The following is a 21,453-nucleotide window of genomic DNA, read 5'->3' on the forward strand; positions in this document are numbered from 1 at the left end:
CAAACTAGGACATCCCTATTAGGAGGAGTTTGCACATATTTTAAGAAAAAATTGATGTGTTGGAGGAGAGAGATGGTTGGGGTTGTTAAGTTATTTAAGGAATTTTGGAGATTTTTGGGATTTTGGGGGGTTTTTGAGAATTTTTTTCAGTTTTTGATTTTATTTTTGATTTTTATTTTTATTTTTTCGTTTTTTACCCATTTCTCTTTCCTAACACTTGCAAAATCTCCTCAAAATTCTACCACTATTGAGGATGCCCTTACAATCAATTTTTTATTTTTTATTTTTGATATTTACATTATAATATTAACGAATATTCATTTTTTTAAAAAAGAGAGAAAAGCACACTCAACTTTATTTAGAGATTGAAATTGCAGGTTAAAACATATTATAAAAAAATTAATAATTGTATAAATTAGTTGACTATACCGTCTACACACATTATTGGTGATCCTCCAATTGGCTTGCATGTGTTTGTGTCCATTTCGAATGACTATTGATATAATTTTATAGTGACTTTTGTAGTTTATGCTTACAAAAAAAAAAAAAAAAAGAGAGAGAGAGATTAAGAACAAAGACATAAAAGTCAAGAAGAACAATACTTACATGGTTGGACTGTTTGCTTACATGAGAAGGAAAGAGTTATTTTATTAATTATAATGATAATACATTTAATGCTACAAACATCATATTTATAAATAATTCTAACTCTACATTTATAAAAATATTCATATACTAGGGGCATTGGCCCTACACCCTTCTAGTAATATATGAGACACATTTCTTTTGGGAAAAAAAGTCCTTTTAATTTTAAAGGAATTTTTCTTATTAATGTTATTATGAAATTCAACACGTTTATTCATAAATTGTTTCACTTTTAAAATTTTGATTCATGCTAATTAATTTAAACAAATTTAGTTCCTTAATTCTTCATTATTTTGAACTTTTAATCTATGATTATCAAACTTTATTAGCAATTTTTGTTTAATACAATTTTTAACCGTGAATGTCATTGGGTAGTATTGACTCTATCTTAAACACAAAGAGTTAATACCACCACTACTGGAGCTTAAACTCATGACCTCTCATTTGAAAAAGTCACTATATGGCATTAGATCACAAAGTCGATAGGAACTAAATTTATTTAATTTTTTTTTTTTTTTGAGTACTCATAACATAACATAACATAACATGAGTGTTATGTGTTATTATGTCATTATAAGCACTAAAATTTTAAAAGTAAAATAATTTAAGGACCAAAAATCTCAAGTTTCGATGTTACTCCGTATTAATACCGGCAAAAGGGAGAATAATGCAAGCACAATTATTATTCCACTATAACAGTGAGTGTTGTGTATATACGGCAGATCTATCATAAAATATTACTGTATAAATTAAGATTCAATAATATATAATTTCTCCATTTTAGAGAACTAGAACTCGGAGTAGGATTCTGCATCCAACCAAAAAGCTGTTTGCTTCTTTCTCTTTCGTCAGACGTTAATGGTGAATCTGTGCTCTGCATAGTCGGTTCAGTGTATGCATACACAGGAAAAGCTATACATACAGATGCATTGTTCTGAAGCTAGCTGGTACGCTCAAAAACCCTAATGTCCTGTAATTAATAGTCGTTTGCTTTGTAATGATGATCGTTATGATTATTGATTATTGGTGTCATTTCTATTTTTAACTTTACGCTTGGGGAATTGTGTGGAGCCGATCTGAGTTTGAGATCTTCATCGGTGTAATGCTATCTAACTTTGTCTCAAAGTTAGTTAGGATTTGTTTATATCCACTTGGTTATTTGTTTGAAAAAATTGGTGATGTTTTTGCAGGTTGATGCAAGATTACTTGTTGGATTTCTTAGGAGTAAGACTTATTTTGGAAAAGAGTGAATTTGGCAGTACTCGCGGAGTTTTTGAAAAGGCCTGAAGTATTTGAATTGGAAGGTGTGGTAGTTGGTGCGTTAGTTTTCTGAGGAGTGATTTTCTTTTCTGAATTCTGTTGTTGTGGTTAGAATGGGTGGTTGAAAGGATCAATTAAGCTGGTTTATAGTTCAACTATTTAATTCATAGGGTGTAGCTGCTGAATTTATTGCAATTGATGAAAGCTTGGCTATTAGATTCTACCAATGCCAGTTGAAGTTGCTTGGGACTTGAATGATATTTACGAGGGATTGTGCCTTACAATAGGTTGTAGCTTATGTGGACTTTGGAGGTTCAAGTCAAAACAATAGCTAGTACGTGTGGAGTGCATCAGCTCAAATTAAAGGGGTCTGCAAAATCTGGTCATGAGAAGCCCTTTGTTCAACAAGCTATCCATAATATTCGGCCCTAGACCACCACTCAATTGGCTGCTCTTGCTTCTTGTCAGCATATTTGGGCTAATATCATTGTTGGGATCATCTTCCTCGAGTGCTTTTGACTCTGTTACTTCTTCAAAACCTAACATTTATACAAATTATAGAAGGTTGAAGGAGCAAGCAGCAGGAGATTACCTGGAACTAAGGAGCATTTCCCATGGATCTAACCGGATAAAGCATGTTGGTATTTGTAGCAAGGGTAGAGAGAACTATGTCCCTTGCTACAATGTGTCTGCAAATTTGCTTTCTGGGTTTAAGGATGGGGAGGAGTTTGATCGGCATTGTGAAGTATCACAAGATCTGCAGGATTGTTTAGTGCGTCCACCTAAGGACTATAAGATTCCTTTGACTTGGCCTGCAGGAAGGGATGTCATCTGGAGCGGAAATGTGAAGTTAACCAAAGGCCATTTCCTTTCATCTGGAAGCATGACGAAAAGGTAATTATATTCAATTATTCACCTTCTATGATTAAATTAGAGATGCTAAAAATATTGAATTCAATATATAGTCTGCAAAGATCATAAAAGCAGTGGATTGAGTTTTTTACTATCTATGATTTATTATTATGCAGATTGCAGAATAGTAAAGTTTCTTTGTGAGTGACAACTGTTTTCTTCTAATTAGTGATCAAATGTACCAGGCTAATGTTACTAGAAGAGAATCAAATTGCTTTCCGTTCAGATGATGGAGCAGGTGTTGATGACGTCAAAGACTACTCTCACCTAATTGCAGAGTTGATTGGGTTAGGAAGTGACACTGAACTTCTTCAAGCTGGTGTAAGCCTTGGTTACTTTATACTCATTTAACACTTACTCTATCTCCCACTTGCTGTTTTGAGGACCAGCATTTCTTGTTTAGTTGCTATACTGTGCTCCACTTTTGATACTGAAACCATGATTTCAAACCAGTTTTTACTGAGGCTAAGATAATTTATCTTCTGGTAATAACAGGTGCACAATGTACTAGATATTGGCTGTGGATTTGGTAGCTTTGGGGCTCACTTACTCTCTCTAAAGCTGATGCCTCTTTGTGTGGCATCATATGAATCTTCAAGTAGCCAAGTCCAGTTAGCACTTGAGAGAGGACTTCCAGCAGTGATTGGCAACTTCATTGCTAATCAGCTTCCATTCCCATCACTGTCATATGACATGGTTCATTGTGCACAGTGTGGGATCATATGGGATAAGAAAGGTATTGCCTTCATTGCATCGAAGATGACATTTCTTATGAAACTTCTTAGTCGTTATCCTTATTTGTTGATCTATGCCTCAGTGAGTTTGATTACCATAATAAATTTGTTTGCTTTTTTAAATTCTTTTTTTTTTTTTTTCTTTTGTAACTTGAACTGTGCTTTTTCTGCAAATGTATAATGTATTTACTTCATGTAACACAATTATATGCTGCTTTTCGAGAACTGCCTATATTCTCTACAGCCTACCCCAGCCATTTAAAGGCACCATCTAAAAAAATAAAGAACATATGATATTTGTTGGTTATAGGTTCTTTCCATTTTGTCAGATATTTTGTACTTTCTCTTCATAGCTGTTAGTGTTATCAATGGCTCAATTATAACATTGAGATATTTCTACATTTTACTCTATCTCATTAAAGGAGATTAACCATTAGCTGCTTGTATATTATAGGTCTTTGTAGCTATTAGGTTTTCTCTGTGACAAACCTTATATTATTACATTATATTCTCGTATATCATGCTCTTAATCTATTTTAAGTGCTTCTTTTATGAAGTTAGGATGCCCCATGTGGCTTACCAGAAAAGAAAGGGTAATTTTATTTTGGAATGGGGACAAGCAAAATAACAATAGTAGTACTCTAAAATTCAATTAAAAGAATAGATTCTTACTAATCAGAGATAGTGGAGTAGTTGTTACATAGTGCTGTACTAGTAACGTAAAGCATGCCTGTGAACAATTTGTGTATAAAATTTCTTCTATTCCAATTATAGATGGTGAATTTTATTACCATGAAACCTAATAGTGATTTTGCATTCCAGATGGACTATTTCTTATTGAAGCTGACCGTATATTGAAGCCTGGAGGCTACTTTGTGTTAACCTCACCTACAAGCCAGCAAAATAGAGATTTTATAAGTTCAAAGAAGGGAAGACTATCAACTCCATTTGAAAAGTTCTCCAGGGAAATTTGTTGGAACCTTTTGGCCCAACAAGAAGAAACTTTCATCTGGCAGAAGACAGTCGATTCTCAGTGTGCTAGGTGAGAGTGTGAGACTAATGGGATAGCTTTTGTATAGAAGCTACACTATAAAAAATGGTTTCTGATTCTTGTTGCTTCACATATGGGAAAACATTTTTGTTCACCACTTCTGATATCTATTAGATGCTTTATATATATAGATATGGGTAACATTGGACCTGATCACATTTGTTTACACTTTCTGCCTGTATTGCCACCTCTTTCTTCCTGACACTCTCTAGATTCTATTCTTTACCCTAATTTTGCCATTTTACTTGTAATATACTGTTGGTTCTGTGTTGTAGGAAGCAGGGAGCTGTACCTATTTGTAATGGAGAGGATATTCAAACTTATTACCAACCACTTGCACATTGTATTTCAGGGACAGCCAACAATAGATGGATTCCCATTCATGCCAGAACTGGCTCTCTGAACTCAACTGAACTCGAAATTCATGGAAAGGATACTAGTTCTATAAGACTGATATGTGATACTCTATATATGTCCATCTTCAAAGAACTAATAATTTCTTGTTAAGCAGGTATTCATCCTGAAGATTTCTATGAGGACTTAGAGTTCTGGAGATCTTCATTGAGAAACTATTGGTCTTTGCTGTCACCCTTAATTTTCTCTGACCATCCAAAGAGGCCTGGGGACGAGGATCCATTGCCTCCATATAATATGGTTCGGAATGTTATGGATATGAATGCATATTATGGGGGATTAAATGCTGCATTATCTGAGGCAGGAAAATCAGTGTGGGTGATGAATGTTGTGCCTCTTGGGGTGCACAATACACTTCCTCTCATACTTGATCGAGGATTTGCAGGCATTCTGCATAACTGGTAATATGTTAGTTTAGCCTTATAAAAAAGCATACACATACCAATTTGTTTATAGAGTTAACTGAAGAAATTCTATGTGAGATGATAAAAACACCTTTGCTGTGCTATACACTTGGGGACCTTTGGGGCATCTGACATCATTGGCACCAAACAATGCGAATTCATTTACTTGATACACCCATGTATGCATTCTTGCTAACAGGCCCACCACCTTGGCTTGCTGCATTGTGTAATTATTTTGAGTGGTCAAGCTATCACTTGAAATAACACAAAGATCTATGCTAGACGGCAGAGAAACGATGCTTTTGGTTTGTTGTGATTCTCTCTCAAGATATGTATATTTCTATCTATTATTTAGTTTGTAGATTGACATAGAGTGAGAACTAAGGTGCATTTTCTTTCTGCAGTTAGTTTAGTTTTTAGGAGAGAATATAATGAGATTTGAAAAAGAAAGAATTTAGAAGTAGATGAGTCATAACACAGACCTCATTTTTGGGTGTGATTTCTACTATATTTCATGGAAACAGCCTAGATATTGAAGTATTCTACTGAATAAAAGATTTGTCACAATGCATTCATATTCTTGAATTTGATGTCACTTTAAAATGTTTCATCAAGTAATGTAGGTTTTAGGGATAGCCTAACCCCAGAGTTTTTCAATAATTCTCTGGTATTTACTTCAATGTTAAAATTGTGGCAGGTGTGAATCATTTCCTACATACCCTAGAACATTTGACATGCTTCATGCCAATGGGCTCCTTTCACACCTTAGTTCACAAAGATGCAGTATGATTGATCTACTTTTCGAGATGGATCGTATTTTAAGGCCCGAGGTTTGTCTTTTCTTTCCCAGACTTGCTGTGTAATTAAACATTTTTTTTTAATGTATATACTTTACACATTTGAGCTAGCTTCAGTGCTTAATATGTTAGCACACTAACATTTTGTGTTAAACAATTGTTCTCTTACAGGGATGGGTTATTCTATCGGATAAATTGGGCCATATAGAAAAGGCTCGTATGTTTGCCACACAGATCCGCTGGGAAGCCAGGGTGATTGACCTCCAGAATGGAAGTGATCAGCGTCTACTTGTATGTCAAAAACCATTTGTGAAAAAATAATTATCAAGAGATGAAAATCTACCAAGCTGATGGTTCTCCAGTGTTTTCTGAAGCTGGTAATATTCCACATGATTAACTGTCTTGTATCTCATGACACCCACAATGCTTCTGCCCATCCAAAAATGTAGACCCAAAAAAACCATTCTTTACTAACACGATATTTCCAGACCAACCTCCTCCCCCTGCCTCAGACCAATATAATAAAAGAAACAACTCTATTTGTCGGAGGTCTGGTCTGATATGAAATGTTCCACTTTTTAACATTCTCTTCAAAGCTGCTTCCAAAACTATGAAGGTATTACAGATGTGAACAAGGCAAAACCACAAGAGCCACGAACCCTAGTTTCATCTGTTCCCTACTGAAACAGTTGGTAGATCACAATGATTGTCATTTCAGTTATATCTGTGGTGGACTGGTGGATGAGTGGACCACAACTTTATCAAGATTTTTCTGTACTTCAGTCTGTACACTTATGCATTGGTGGGAGCTGGGGGTTGGTTCATTTCTTTCTTTTCCATCCATTATCTCATCATCACCTTCCATGGCACATGATGATGGATGTGAATTGATTATAATAATGTCCTACAGGGAGAGAACTGCACAAATGCACAATAAAGGCTTCAAATTTTGGTGCAGTGTTTCTGTAGGTTGAGGAACAAGATGGAGACATTTCTTTCCAAAAAGTGTTGATGATAAGAACCTTTGCTGCAGAAACGACCCCCGCACAGAGTCTTGGATAGTGGTTACAAAAATTCTGTAGTGCTTCATTCATCCCATTTTTGTCTTTGTTTTTGGTTTTCATATATCTTCATTGATTTTGTAGTTGGAATTTACACAACATTTTAAAAACAAATATTTAGTACAAAAAGCTAGAATCAATCATTAATATAGGAAAAAACAAGTTATAAATATAATGCCTGAACTCTCTAGTTCTGTTCCAGTATGTACATATAGTGAGAATATTTTAACGTCTCCATATTGTGTTATATGCTTCAACAGTTCTGTTTCTTCTGTTTTCAATGGCTCAATTTGATTTCTTCATTCTGTTCATCTTCTGGCTCTATTACAGATCTGTTTCTTCTCCTGGCCCTGGTTGCCATTTTCTCACCGTACCTCTGAAATATATCTGCCAAATCAAAGGAACCAACTTCTCTCAGCTTCTTGGCCATCACCTCAAACATAACCACACCTTCCTCGTTCGAATAGTAATGCAAGAACTTGTTATAATCAAATCTTGGCACCTTAACGTTTCTGAACCTCAATCTCTCTGCGTATTTCGTTGCTTCCAATGTCTTCCCTGCCTTAACCAAACCTCCCACAAAAATGGTGTCAAAGTTCACCAGCGGATCCCACCCTTTCCTTCCTCTCCTCCCCAAATGCCCCTGCAAAACCATTATATATGTATGCATTATCGGCTCGCAACCTCTGGCAATCATCTCCCTGAAAACTTGTGTTGCTTCCCTTGGCCTTTTCAACCTCAGGAGCCCTTTGATCATCCCATGATACACAGTTATATCTGGGTTCTCAATCCCATCCAACACCCCGTATGCCTCCCTCACCCTTCTTCTGCAAAGAAGCCCGTAGATTATTGATGCTGATGTTGAATTATCGGGGTTAATCCCTCTCTTGGACATTTCGTCGAACACTGCATAGCTCTCCCCAATCTTCCCTTTCTTGCACAGCCAATTGATCGCCAGCCGGTATGTTGACAGCCCCAAATCATCCATTCTACTCACTCTCATGGACTGTAAAAGCTTCAACGCCTGGCCGTAGTCATTGTTCTTGAATAGCCTCTCCATCATAGTCTCAATCGACTCGATATCGGCCTCAAAACCTGCATCAATCATTAAATTCCAGATCTTGCAGGCCTCAATTGTATCGCCCACGTCACAGAAACCATATATCAGGTACCTGTAAGTAACCACACTAGGGTTTATTGAATCTTTCAACTTCATAACCACATGCTTAGCTTCTTCAACTAGCTTGTCTCTGCACAGAGCCTCCACCACCTTGTTCAAAGTCTCCACGCTGTACTCATAACCAAATCCGTTCATTACGTGAAAAGTTTCAACGCATTTCTTCAGCTCTCTAGCCGAAGCTAGTGTTTTCAAGGCGATTACGTAGGTCTTCGGGGTGATCGAACGACGTCTGCCGATCTCCTGAAGGAATTCCCAGAAGAGGTCGATGTTTCTCGACTTCCCGATGACATCGAGCATCTTGTTGAGGGTGGTGGGCGTGTGGGCGAACCCGGGTCGGGTCACGGCGAACTCGTGGAACTTGTAAACGGGTCTCCATGAGTAGGGGAAGTTATTGCAAACGCGGAGGAAGAACTCGTGGGAGAGGTGGAAGGGCGTTTTGTGGAGGCTGTTGTGCAGCTTCTCCACGGAGGAATGCTGTTGCTGGTAGAGAATGGTGCAGATACGGAGGAGGTGCGCTTCGTTGACCGGTGCGGTGGGGCTGGGAGGCTGTGATTGGGCTATGGAGGCGGCGGTTAATGTTCGGCAGAGGAGTTGGCGGTGGTGGAGGACGAACAGAGATTTGAAAGTTATATTTACGGTTTGTCTCGTCATTTTGGTGGGAATGGTGGATGGATATGAAACTTATTTAACTTAAAAATAAAAATAAAAAAACGTAAACGTTAAACTGACCCAGGAATGGTTAGTCCAATGCTTCAAACAAATGATCATCTTTCAACATCTAATTAGATTATATGTATATATAATCATTGTTTTGATAAAATAATAAAAATTGTGGTGATCAATCAAACTATTTTAATTAATTAACCAAGTTGGTTGGCGTGAGTGGCCGTGCACTCTTATTCCTTAAGAGAGGTCGGGAATTCAAACCTCCTCTCGTATGAAAAAAAAAAATCAATCAGGCTAGCACTTTGTCTTTTAATTGGGCCGGCTCGGTGTGAACGGAAATTAGTCTGAGTATGGTACGGACTTAAAGGTGTCTCATACTGTTAGGGGGTAACACTGGTCGGCCCAATGTAAACGGGAATTAGTCTAAGTATGTTAGAGCATCCACAATGGTGGAGTTATTTTACGGTTTTTGAAGAGTTTTTGTAACTGTGATTAGGAAAGAGAAGATGAGAGGGGAGAGAAAAAAGAAAAAAAATCAAAATTAATTTTTAAAAAAATAATAATAATATTTAACAAACTTGTCAAGCGTGCCTGACGCGCCACCGGGCACGTGACAATTGCCGAAACTCGCACAACTCCTCTCTCCTCATTTATTTATCTTCCCTTGGGAAGAAATTAATAACCCACCCTTTGCAAAGCTTCCCACCCTCTCTCTCTCTCTCTCTGGCATCTCTCTCCGCCAACATGACATTGTGACTTCAAAAGGCATGAAATAACTCTCCATTATGGGCTAATAATGTTGTTCTTACTGATTTAAAAGTGTCTCCTACACTTAGGGTCTGCTCAGGCATCTCGTGATCTGAAAAAAAAAAAAAAAACTATTTTAATTTTATGGTTAAAAGATATAAATAACTAATTTTAATTATGAGGTCAACCAACTTATGACAGTCTATGGAGATGGGTTTATGTCCATGGACTTTGTCTCGCACTAAAGTTAGCTATGAGCCTATGACGCTTCAATTCAGAAGACTAGATTTACAATGGCCCTGTTTGGTAAAAAATTGGCTTATAGGCCAATTTTGACTTATTTGACCACTATTAATTGTTTGATTTAGTTAACATATCAATATAAATGTTTGGTTAATTAATTTTTTGCAACTTCAAAAGGCTAAAATTCAAAAGGCTACTCCAAGCAACTTTTCAATTAGCTTTTTGAAAAAAAGAAATTACACCAAACAGCTATCAGCTAACAGCTAATTTACCAAACACTTTTCTACAATTAGCTAATATTATTAACTATTTATACACTCTAATTAACAGAATCAGCTAACAGCTAACAGCTATCAGCTAACAGCCATTTTACCAAACAGGGCCAATGCCTTTCAAATGATACTACCACGTCCAGAAGACTCGAGTTTGATAACTGAGTAGTGTGTATGGTGAATAATTATGTTCCATATTTGTTTTTGTATTAAGAGGAAGTTGGTGATTTTGGGGAAGCTTTTGGTTTACTTGGAAGAAAGAAAGCATGGTCATGTTGGAGGAAAGAGAGAATGGTTGAATTTGTTTGTCAAGTTCGGATTTTTGTTAGAGGGGAAAGAAAGGAGTAAAAGACATTTTTGGTCCTAGATTAAAATTGTCCAAGTCATTATAAGTCTAGGACCAAAAATGTCTTTTACTCGAAAAGAAAGTGTGCACTTCTTATACCATGGATCATGGTCTAATTTACATTATAGATTTTTGTTAAAAAGTTATGTGTCACATATTTTGTAGGTACTCAGTTAATAGTTTATGTATCTGTAAATAAATTGAAGACACGTACATGTTAACTATAATATGATAACTACAGACACATAATATGTTATCTGCAGATATATGATATGATGAACAATAGTTTATACCAAGTGGCTTGTGGTCCATTGGTATTGGATTGCTCCCCTATGTGGGAGGTCTAGGTTTTGAGCCTCGTTGTAGGCGTAATTTGTATGAGTATCCCCCTTCCTTTGTAAAAAAAAAAAAAACAGTTTATGTATGTGCATATAAATAATATATTACTCCGTAACTACAAATATATTATGTTGAACAAATTGACGGTATAAAATGTCATAATAAATTTCTTATATTAAAACATTATTCCAAAAAGCTGAACCCCAACCTTAAGGGTCCCCTATACCCCGGCCCGGCCCAACAGAACATTTTGGAAGGATATAAATCATGGTGACTCAACTGAACATGAACCATAGAGGCTAGACCGGTGCTCACTGCGCACAAGGAGCCCCCCTCACTTTGAGAGGTTGTTCCACACTGCCGCTGGTGAGACTTGATCCCTGGTCATTATTCCAAAGTTTCACCTCTATGACCAGTTGAGCTACTCATGCGGGCTAAAACATTCTAAACATGTTTGTATAGCGGGTCGATTAGTAACATATATTTTTTTTAACAAAACAAACGACATTTCCATTAAGAACACAATAAACCAGAGATACACGCAGGTGGGATAACAGTTCACGACTTTGAGACAGACGTAGAACCAGTTGTCCGAGTAAGTTCATGAGCCACTCGATTCGCTGTTCTCTTGACATGTTGGACTTGGACGTTCCCTATGTCTCTAGCAATCGACACACATTGCTTAATGATCAATCCTATGTACGAATAATCTACCAAACTATAATTGAAAGCATTACAAAAATTTAAACAATCTGGTTCTAGGATAATACGACACCTTTGTAACCTTGTCAGCCAGACTAACGTTTCTTTAGCTGCTAAAACTTCCGCCATGAAAGGATCCTGGTCGCATACAATTCTACCGTTTCTTGCTGCGACAAAGCGGTCGGCGTGATCCCGTACTACCGCTCCGAAACCTGCCCCATCTTCAAAAAGAGCTGCATCCACATTGCACTTCAATGTATTGTGCGGTGGTGGTATCCAACGAGTCACGCATGCCTGATCGACCTCTCGCTGCCTAACGGTGATGAATGCATCCTTCCACATTATTTGCAGCCTCTCAACTTGGCCACGAAGACTCTCTACTGACAGCAATGCTTGCCTCCAAATAATCTCGTTTCGTGCGGTCCATATGGTCCAGATTATGGCAGCCAATTTGACAGCCCTCTCCCTGTTTGAGCTGTTCAACACAGACTCCATCAAACTCTGCGTACAACCTCCTTGAAGTACGTCGTCTTCGCCCCATAATCTTCTAGCCCAGACACAATCACAGAAAATATGTTCAATGGTTTCCGACATACCCTCACGGAACGGACATCCACCCACAATCCATACTTGTTTAAGCTTCAGATTTTCACGAACCGGTAAAATACCACGGGCACAGCGCCACAGCAGGTTTCTCACTCTGGGTGGAACTGGCAATGACCACAGAATCCTCCACGCTAGGGGTGGGCAAACTTCGGTGAAAGTTCGGTTAACCGACCGAACCGATGAAGTTCGGTTAACCGTTTTCGAACCGAACTTTTTCGGTTCGGTTAATGGTTAAAGGAATGTCAAAACTTCGGTTAACGGTTAATTCGGTTCGAAAGTGTCGGTTAACCGAATTAACCGAACGGTTAACCGAAGTTTTTAAAATATATATAAATAAATAAATATAAACACTTAAATACTAATTTTATAATAAACTAATACTATTATACTAATACCCTAACTAAACTAACTTAGACTAATACCCTAACTAAACTCTTAGTTAATATTGAATACTAGTATACTACGCAGTAAGTCAGTAACCCACTAACCCTAAGCCCTAAATCATCTCCGAGACTCCGACTCCCACAGACCACAGACCACATCTCCTTCCCCCGACCCCCATCGTCTGATCGATCAGCGGCTCAGCGCTCCACCAGCGTCCGGCGGCCAACCACCACCAGGCGTCACTCCGGCGTCAGCGAGTCAGGGCAGCGTTCTTCTCCGTCCGTCTTCGCCAATCGCCTGCTCCGTCTGCTCGTCCACCGGCAGAGTCCTCCGTCTGCTCCGTCTGCTCGTCCACCGCCCACCACTTCACGGCAGAGTCCTCCAGAGTACTATACAAGGTATGCTTTTCTTTTTTTTAAATAAATATTTTCTAGACTATTAATAGTTTAATACTTGATTGTTAAAAATGTTAACAAGTTTTGTTGTGTGAATTTTTTTTTTGTTGCTAATAATAAAATTTTATTTTTTCACTGTATGTGTTCCAGTGTATGTGTTCTAAGCTCTTTTGACGGTTAATAGTTTAATACTTTCCACTTTTCCAGTGTATGTGTTCTAAGCTCTATTGAGTATTGAGTATTGACTGTTTCCACTTGTTCTATTAGGGGTGAATATATACATTGTTCTATTACTCTGTTTGTATGTTCAATGTTCCAGTGTATAGGGGTGTATATTCTTATTCTATACTTCTAGAAAAAAAAAGGAAGATAAAAGAGCTGCATATGTTTGTTGTAGTGTATGTTTGTGTTTAATTGTTCCACTGTATACTTTTATATATGTAATGTATTTCTATATATGTAATGTGTTTGATTTTTAATTGTTCTTTTAATGTTATTTAATTTGTAGATGTCAATGGAAGATATTTCTCCTTCTTTTACGGCTCCGTCATTTGATGAAGTTGCTATTTCATCAACAAGTGGGACCATAGATGCAAGTCAAGTTTCAAAAAAGAGAAAAACAATAAAACCAAGGTCAGAAGTTTGGTCTCACTTTGAAAAAATTACTTCGTCTTCCGGAGTTACATCATGCAAATGTATTCATTGTGGGAAAGAATATGCTTGTGATCCAAAGAAAAATGGAACCGCATCATTAAAATATCACATGAATGCATGCAATCAAAATCCCGATAATGTTGATAAGTCACAAGCTCAAATTGTTTTGCAAAATAAGGGTAATGAAGGGGAAGGGGTTATTTCATCTTGGAAATTCGATCAAGAAGCAATTAGAAAAGCCCTAGCAAATATGATTGTGAAGTGTGAACTACCCTTTAGGTTTGTGGAGAGTGAAGGTTTGAAGGAATTTGTTGAAGTTGCATGTCCTAGGTTTCACATTCCTTCAAGAACTACAATCACAAGAGACATTTATCAACTTTATTTAGATGAGAGGATCAAAGTGAGACAATTGTTGAGGAACTCATGTAATAGAGTTTGTTTAACTACGGATACATGGACATCTTTGCAAAGAATTAATTACATGTGTCTCACGGCTCATTTTATTGATGATAAGTGGAATATGCATAAGAAAGTCATAAATTTTTGTCAAATTTCAAGTCATAAAGGTGATGCTATTGGAAAGTTGATTGAAAAATGCTTGCTTTCTTGGGGGGTTGATAAGTTGTTCACTATTACGGTTGATAATGCAAGTGCAAATGATGTTGCTATTGGTTATTTGCAAAAAAAGTTTGGGAGTAAACATGGAAATATTTTGAATGGGAAATATATGCATATGAGGTGTGTTGCACATATAGTGAATTTGATTGTGAATGAAGGTTTGAAACTTTTGAATAAGTCGGTTGCTCGTGTTAGAGGGGCGGTGAGATATGTAAGGCAATCTCCATCTAGATTGCAAAGGTTTAAACAATGTGTTGAAAGTCAAAATATAGATAGCAAAAGTTTGTTGTGCCTTGATGTTAGTACTCGTTGGAATTCAACATATTTGATGCTAAATTGTGCTCAAAAATTTGAAAATGCTTTCTATATGTTTGATTTACAAGATGAGAATTTTAAAGATGATCTTGAATCGGGGGATGGTATTCCTATTGAAAGTGATTGGAAAGTTGTTAGGGACTTGGTAAAATTCTTGGAGCACTTTTATGAGCTTACAAATAGAGTTTCCGGGACTTCTTATGTTACTTCCAATTGCTTGTTTGATGAGATTTGTGAAATTGATTGTCTTTTGAGAGAGTGCAAAGCTTCGGATGAGAATGAATTTAGTTTGATGGCAATGAAGATGAAAGATAAATTTCACAAATATTGGGGGAGCATTGACAAGTTGAATATGCTAATTTTTGTTGCCATTATTCTTGATCCTAGACACAAGTTTTGCTATGTTGAATTTGCTTTGAAAGATATGTTTGAGGGTACAAAAGGTGAGGATATGGCAACCAAGGTTAAAGATGCGGTGTATGAATTGTTTAATGCTTATAAGCCTTCAAATAGCATTGTGTCATCTAGTTCCACTCCAACATCAAGTTCAAATATAGGAGAATGTCAAGCTAGGATGAAAAAGCGTATGCAAGAGAAATTTGTAAAGCACAAACTTCAATCAGGTAGTGGTGGGGATCAAATGTCGGAATTGGATAAGTATCTCAGTGAAGCTATGGAGCCAGTGACGGATGATTTTAATATTTTGTTGTGGTGGAAAGTTAATAGCCCTAGATTTCCTTATTTGTCATTATTGGCTCGAGATGTGCTAGCTATTCCAATATCCACTGTTGCTTCTGAGTCTACCTTTAGTACTGGAGGACGTGTTCTTGATTCCTTTAGGAGTTCTTTAACTCCTAGAATGGCTCAAGCTCTTGTGTGCTATCAAGATTGGATAAAAAATTCAACACCTTCATTGGATGTTTTTGAAGAGCTTCAAGAATTAAATGACTTTGAAAGTGTTGAAAATGGTATGTAAATTTTATTCCTTTTGTTTATAAGTTTACTTTCATCACACAAATAAAAATTTTAATATATTATTTATTTATCTTTTATCTTTTAGATTCTTCATGGAATGCAATGGAACCCACCTTGTGAATTGTGAGTAAGGTGTTTGTTCTTGGATTTCTAAGGTAAAAAATAATATTTGCAAGTAGTTGTATTAGTTAGTTTATTTATTATTTGGTTAAGTGGTTAATTATTATTTATACTTACACTTTTTAATATGTAGGAGTGATGGAGTAAACATCATGGACATTAGGATGGAGTGATGGAAAATTGGAAATCATGGGATGAACTTTGATTTTATTTTTGCATGTTTTTGTAATGTTGTAATCTTTATGAAGACATTAATTTATGGTTTGGACTATGGACTATGGACTATGGACTATGGATTATGGATTATGGACTATGAATTATGAACTTATGGTGTTGTTTTTGTATATTTTGATATGAATTTATTATGATATGTATTTTATTTTAGTTAGATTTATTATTTTAGGAGTTATTTTTAAGATTTTCAATTTTAGGGTTAAAAATTTCGGTTAATCGGTTAACCGACCGATTAACCGAAAAAAAGTTCGGTTCGGTTAATTCGGTAGAGCAAACTTCGGTTCGGTTAACGGTTAAAGAAAAAAAAACTTCGGTTAATTCGGTTCGGTTAAAACGGTTCGGTTAACCGAACGGTTAACCGATTGAACACCCCTACTCCACGCTTTAAACATGGCGTCATTATTCTCCCTGGTTGAGCTAACCGTGAGTAACCTATAGCCATGTTTCACTGTATAGCATCCTCGTGTGTCACCAATCCACCGCCATGAGTCCTTTATCTGTTTATTTAATAGAAACATATCATTGTATTGATTGCATACGAACTCATTGATATATAATTTGTGGCAAAATTTTGTGTGAAATCGCCTCTCGAATCTTTGTCTACGAGATGAGTCGGGTCAATATAAAATGTATGTAATATTTATATTGAAAAATGTAATATTAATTAGGAATAAAATATTTATTAATTATATGGAAAAATGTACTCCCTCGGTCCCATTTTATCTGTCATACTTACTATTCATTGGTCAAACCAACTCTTTTTTCTTAATTTATTTTCTTTAGTATTCTTCAATTATTTTTAAATTTAATTTTTTTGTTTAATAGTATTTTTAGTGTAGTTTCTAAATATATAAATTTTATAAACTAATACTAAACTTAATATTATGAAAAATTGGATTAAAAATAACTTCAGTCAAGCCTCGTTAACTGAACCAGATACATAAAATGGGACGGAGGGAGTAATACTATACATTTTGATTTAAAAGTAGAGTTAATTCCATTTTTGGTCTTAGATTTATAAGTGGGAGTTCACTTTTAGTCTTTTTTTTTTATTAGAACATTCACATTTAGTCTTAGTATTATTGTGACAGGACCATTTTTAGTCTTCCTTCGATAAAATCGTTGAAATGTCGTTAAATAGAAGGACATTTCAATCTTTTTTTTTTTTTATGCAAAATAGGTTGAACCACTATATTTTTTATGATTATTTTTTTTTTGAAAAAATTCATATTCGAAGACCGAAATGCCCTTGTATTTAACAATATTAAAATTGTTTTGTTGATAAAGGAGCAAAAATAATCATGCCACAATAATACTAGAATCAAAAGTGGATGTTCTAATAAAACATTATTTAAAAAACGGATTGTCACGTTAAGATAAAAAATAGAATTAATTCTTAAAAATATTTTATTTTCACTTATAATTACTTAAAAAAATGTAAAAATTAAAAGTATTACATTTTTTTTTATTACAAGTAATAAACTCTTTATTCCTAATTAGTATAATATTTTTGAATATACATATTACATTTTTATATTGAGACGGCTCAATCCTTCTTATCCATAAGGATTCCAACAGATGTGACCATAATTTGATCTTTTAAAAAATAGTTTTAAAAATTAGCTCAGATTAGACATACGTTTGTAGAATAATCAATTTTTAAAAGATTGATTTATTAATATGAGAGAGAGAGAAAGAGAGAGAGGGCGCGCAATGCACGTATACAGTTATTGTTTCCTTTTGACAAGAGATCGAAGAATTATTGTTTCCTTCCTAAGGCTGAGGCGAGGCGATCGACTCTCTGACTCTGTCCATTTCTTCCTTCCTTCCTTCCTGGATCTATTCTCACGCCCCCATTTCTGATTTCCTTTTCTATTTACATTCAATTCATTCCTCTTTCAATTCTCATGTGCTTCAAAACTTATTAAAATACATATCTACTCTCTCATCTAATTCAACCCAAACTCTGTCTTCTCTGTGATCCTAACATGGCATCGGACAAGGAGAGGGAGACCCATGTTTACATGGCCAAGCTTTCCGAACAAGCTGAACGTTATGAAGGTATTCTATTTTAATTTCATTTCTTAATTAGTACAGTTAGTTTCCATTCATATATGCATATATGAATATAATGTTGGATCTATATTATATGGATTGCTGAATTGGATAGAAATGGTGGAGTACATGAAGAATGTAGCGAAACTGAATGTGGAACTGACGGTGGAGGAGAGAAACTTGTTGTCAGTTGGGTACAAGAATGTGATTGGAGCTCGAAGAGCTTCATGGAGGATCATGTCTTCTATTGAGCAGAAAGAGGAGTCTAAGAGCAACGAACACAATGTGAAGCTCATCAAGACTTATCGTCAGAAGGTAGAGGATGAGCTCTCCAACATCTGCCATGAGATTCTTCAAATCCTAGACAACCACTTGATCCCATCTTCCAAAACTGGAGAGGCCACTGTCTTCTATTACAAGATGTCTGTCGTCTCTTAACTTTTTAATTTCCTCACTTTCTTAGCTTGCTTATCTATACATACATATATGCTTTTGCATTGCATTGCATTGCAGGAAAGGTGACTATTTCCGGTATCTAGCCGAGTTCAAGACTGACCAAGAAAAGAAAGATTCTTCTGATCAATCACTCAAGGGCTATGAGGCATAATATATTTATATGTTTACTTTTTTTTTTTTTTTTTAATTTTTTTGGTGTAAACTACCAGGTGGTAACGGTCCAGATCCACCCGACTAATCCTTGTCTGGTTTGTGTTTCCTTTTCAGGCAGCTTCGGGTATTGCTAGCAAAGAACTTGCTTCCACTCATCCAATCCGTCTTGGCCTTGCTCTCAACTTCTCTGTCTTCTACTATGAGATTCTCAACTCCCCCGAAAGGTATCCATGCCATCGTCTTTTCACATTTCTTTACTACCTACCTACTTACTTAATTGGGTGGGATGCAATATAATGCAGGGCATGTCACTTGGCTAAGCAAGCTTTTGATGAGGCAATTGCAGAGTTGGACACTTTGAATGAGGAGTCCTATAAGGACAGCACCTTAATTATGCAGCTCTTGAGAGACAACCTCACTCTCTGGACTTCTGATATGCCAGAAGATGGAGGTACTAAATCAATCCTTCCATATCTTGCCCACAAAGGGCAAAATCTCTCGCTCAAGCCCGACAGGATTGTGAATGAGTAAATTACAATGACTCAGTGGTTGGTTTATTAGATGGAAGATCCTGCGTCTTTACCCACAATCTACCACTCAAGAACCAATTAGTTATTAATGTTCTTTGGTTAATTTTGATTGGGAATAGTAATTGAAGGTAAATTCTCTCTCCACTGTACAGGTGAAGAGAACTCAAAAGCTGAAGAACCAAAAGGGGATCAAGCAAAAGCTGAACCAGAACCTGAAGTGAGTGGTTTATTGTCATCTGTCATTAACAAATTAGTTAATTATTTTTCCTATTTTGATCTTCAAGTGAAAGTTATGAATTCCTTTTCTTTTCGGTTGACAGAGCCATTAATGTTGGAAGCTGGGACTATGCATCAAACATTATTATAATACGCGAAAACACCTGCAGAAGAATGCTTCATACATACAAAGAGCAGCTTTTGGGATTTAGCAAAGGATCGCAATTAGCCAGACTAGCTGCCTTCAATTTATTATTTCTCCTGAATTGTTACTTGTAATAGGTTCTGTCTTTTGAATTTCTATATATGTACTTGTTCAAGAACAGAAAACTCTTTATCATCTCATTTATTGTCCTCTCAACTTCTGGAGGCTTTTCTATGGTTTTAATGAAATGCATGCTTAATATCAGGGCAGGGCATATATATTCTGATTTATTAAATAATACAGTAGTATATAATATATGCATTCATTCAAGAATCTCCCTGTTATGTTCCCGGGTTTTATAGAGTTTCCTTCTCGTGGTTAGCTAATATAGAAACTAACTAAACTGATTCAGGAATAGAAAAAGGAAACGAATACTAACTAAAACATAAAAAGGGAGAGGAGAATCATTAAAGCTCCTTATCATAATTATTTGCTATCTCTAAACCGAACTAAATCAGTTCTAATAGTATAGAACATATCACTCCATAGCTACTCTGACCCAAAAACAGAATCTTGGATCTCACTACAAGAAAAGAAAAGAAAACAAAATTAGGTAACTAGCTTGCTTGATTCAGGAACAAGCCAAAAGGAAGGTGGTTTAATCTTCTGCAAATCGATATTCAAAAATTGATGTATTGTTTCATCTTCCAGGCTGAAAACTCCCATGTCATGGGCTCCATACAAATAATGCCCGTACATTCGTGCCCAGTAATTGTCTGTGAAGTAAATAGCATCCGCCTTGAGGTCTGAATGATCCGAGACCAACATGGAAACAGAATGGTTCCCTCCCAGAAACAACGCAAGATTATCCAATGATTTCACTGTCTTCCAAGCTGAAGTGGTTGTATCCAGGCGATAAACGTGAAAGTCGATTGTTTTATAAGGCCAGACCATTGAAGGATGGGAAACAACTATACCATCACTGGTCACAAACTTCCCAACGTACCTCACAACCAGGAAGATCTGTCCAGATTTGGCGCAGGGGACTAAGTAAAACTTTCTGGCATAAAGGCGTCCCGGATAGTTTATTATCATGGCATCTATAAACCTTTTTGGACACGACGGCTGAGTAGTTCTATCCTTTTTCTTGAGGGGGATAGAAGAAGCAGTCAAATCCCAGACTTCAACTGTTCCATTTTTTCCCAATGCATATAGTAAATCACCATCGGGACATGCAATATCAAAGTATGCGTAAGAATCCCCGTCCTGAATTTCACGCCACTCATCGTCTCCATTCCTACAGTAGGCAATTCTTGATTCGTTTCCGTATATAACCGCAACTACAAAATCTTCGTGGGTACTGGGATTTGCTGACAGTATAGCTTTCTTGATGGAAAGCACGGGCCATTTATATTCCGTGGGGCCAAACCGTCTGGTAAAACCAGAGGTGTATGACACCCATATACATTCACCACCGCGCCAACATTCACTCGTCACCCTATTAATGTGAGGAAAAGTAAATTTCTTGGGGAGTTGGATTCGGGATTGATTGAAAGGGTTTAGAAGATATGGCTCTGAGCTTTCGTCCAAGAGGATGAGCCATCCATGAGAGGAACCAATACACATATCTTTTTGACTGTTTTTCAACTTTGGTACCGTTTTTTCGCCGTTCAAGCTCACAAACCAAGTTTCTTCCTCCACCGAAACCATCAAAAGTGGAGATGTTGCCTGGAAATCCATCCACGAAAATTTTGTACGAATTGCCTAGGGTTTGGAATGGTGATTGTTGAAGGTTCTATTCTGTCCTATTTATAATATAACAGC

General features: G+C 36.5%; 4 protein-coding genes across 4 annotated transcripts; 2 read left to right on the plus strand and 2 right to left on the minus strand.

Moving 5' to 3' along the window:
• The first annotated feature begins 1,364 nt into the window (after positions 1 to 1,364).
• Positions 1,365 to 7,468, plus strand: LOC109162077 (probable methyltransferase PMT5). Its single transcript, XM_019310745.1, has 9 exons — positions 1,365 to 1,592; positions 1,836 to 2,799; positions 3,003 to 3,138; positions 3,313 to 3,553; positions 4,374 to 4,593; positions 4,878 to 5,029; positions 5,114 to 5,417; positions 6,118 to 6,250; positions 6,389 to 7,468. Exons 2-9 carry the CDS (start codon positions 2,291 to 2,293, stop codon positions 6,536 to 6,538), a joined length of 1,845 nt encoding a protein of 614 aa, XP_019166290.1. The 5' UTR covers positions 1,365 to 1,592; positions 1,836 to 2,290; the 3' UTR covers positions 6,539 to 7,468.
• Positions 7,428 to 10,715, minus strand: LOC109162078 (putative pentatricopeptide repeat-containing protein At1g26500). Its single transcript, XM_019310747.1, has 2 exons — positions 10,564 to 10,715; positions 7,428 to 9,122 (listed from the first exon to the last, which is right to left on the minus strand). The coding sequence occupies exon 2, from the start codon at positions 9,107 to 9,109 to the stop codon at positions 7,556 to 7,558; it is 1,554 nt and encodes a 517-aa protein (XP_019166292.1). The 5' UTR covers positions 9,110 to 9,122; positions 10,564 to 10,715; the 3' UTR covers positions 7,428 to 7,555.
• Positions 10,716 to 17,919: 7,204 nt separating this feature from the next.
• On the plus strand, positions 17,920 to 19,886 carry LOC109162079 (14-3-3-like protein GF14 iota). The gene is made up of 7 exons (XM_019310748.1): positions 17,920 to 18,135; positions 18,245 to 18,551; positions 18,643 to 18,730; positions 18,853 to 18,962; positions 19,041 to 19,189; positions 19,421 to 19,485; positions 19,589 to 19,886. Exons 1-7 carry the CDS (start codon positions 18,063 to 18,065, stop codon positions 19,595 to 19,597), a joined length of 801 nt encoding a protein of 266 aa, XP_019166293.1. The 5' UTR covers positions 17,920 to 18,062; the 3' UTR covers positions 19,598 to 19,886.
• Positions 19,887 to 20,044: 158 nt separating this feature from the next.
• LOC109161703 (putative F-box/kelch-repeat protein At4g12810) lies at positions 20,045 to 21,390 on the minus strand. Its single transcript, XM_019310191.1, has one exon. The coding sequence runs from the start codon at positions 21,367 to 21,369 to the stop codon at positions 20,239 to 20,241; it is 1,131 nt and encodes a 376-aa protein (XP_019165736.1). The 5' UTR covers positions 21,370 to 21,390; the 3' UTR covers positions 20,045 to 20,238.
• Between the last annotated feature and the right edge of the window lie 63 nt (positions 21,391 to 21,453).

This window comes from Ipomoea nil, unplaced genomic scaffold (assembly GCF_001879475.1).
Source record: "Ipomoea nil cultivar Tokyo-kokei standard unplaced genomic scaffold, Asagao_1.1 scaffold2926, whole genome shotgun sequence".
In the NCBI taxonomy this organism is placed as follows: Eukaryota; Viridiplantae; Streptophyta; class Magnoliopsida; order Solanales; family Convolvulaceae; genus Ipomoea; species Ipomoea nil.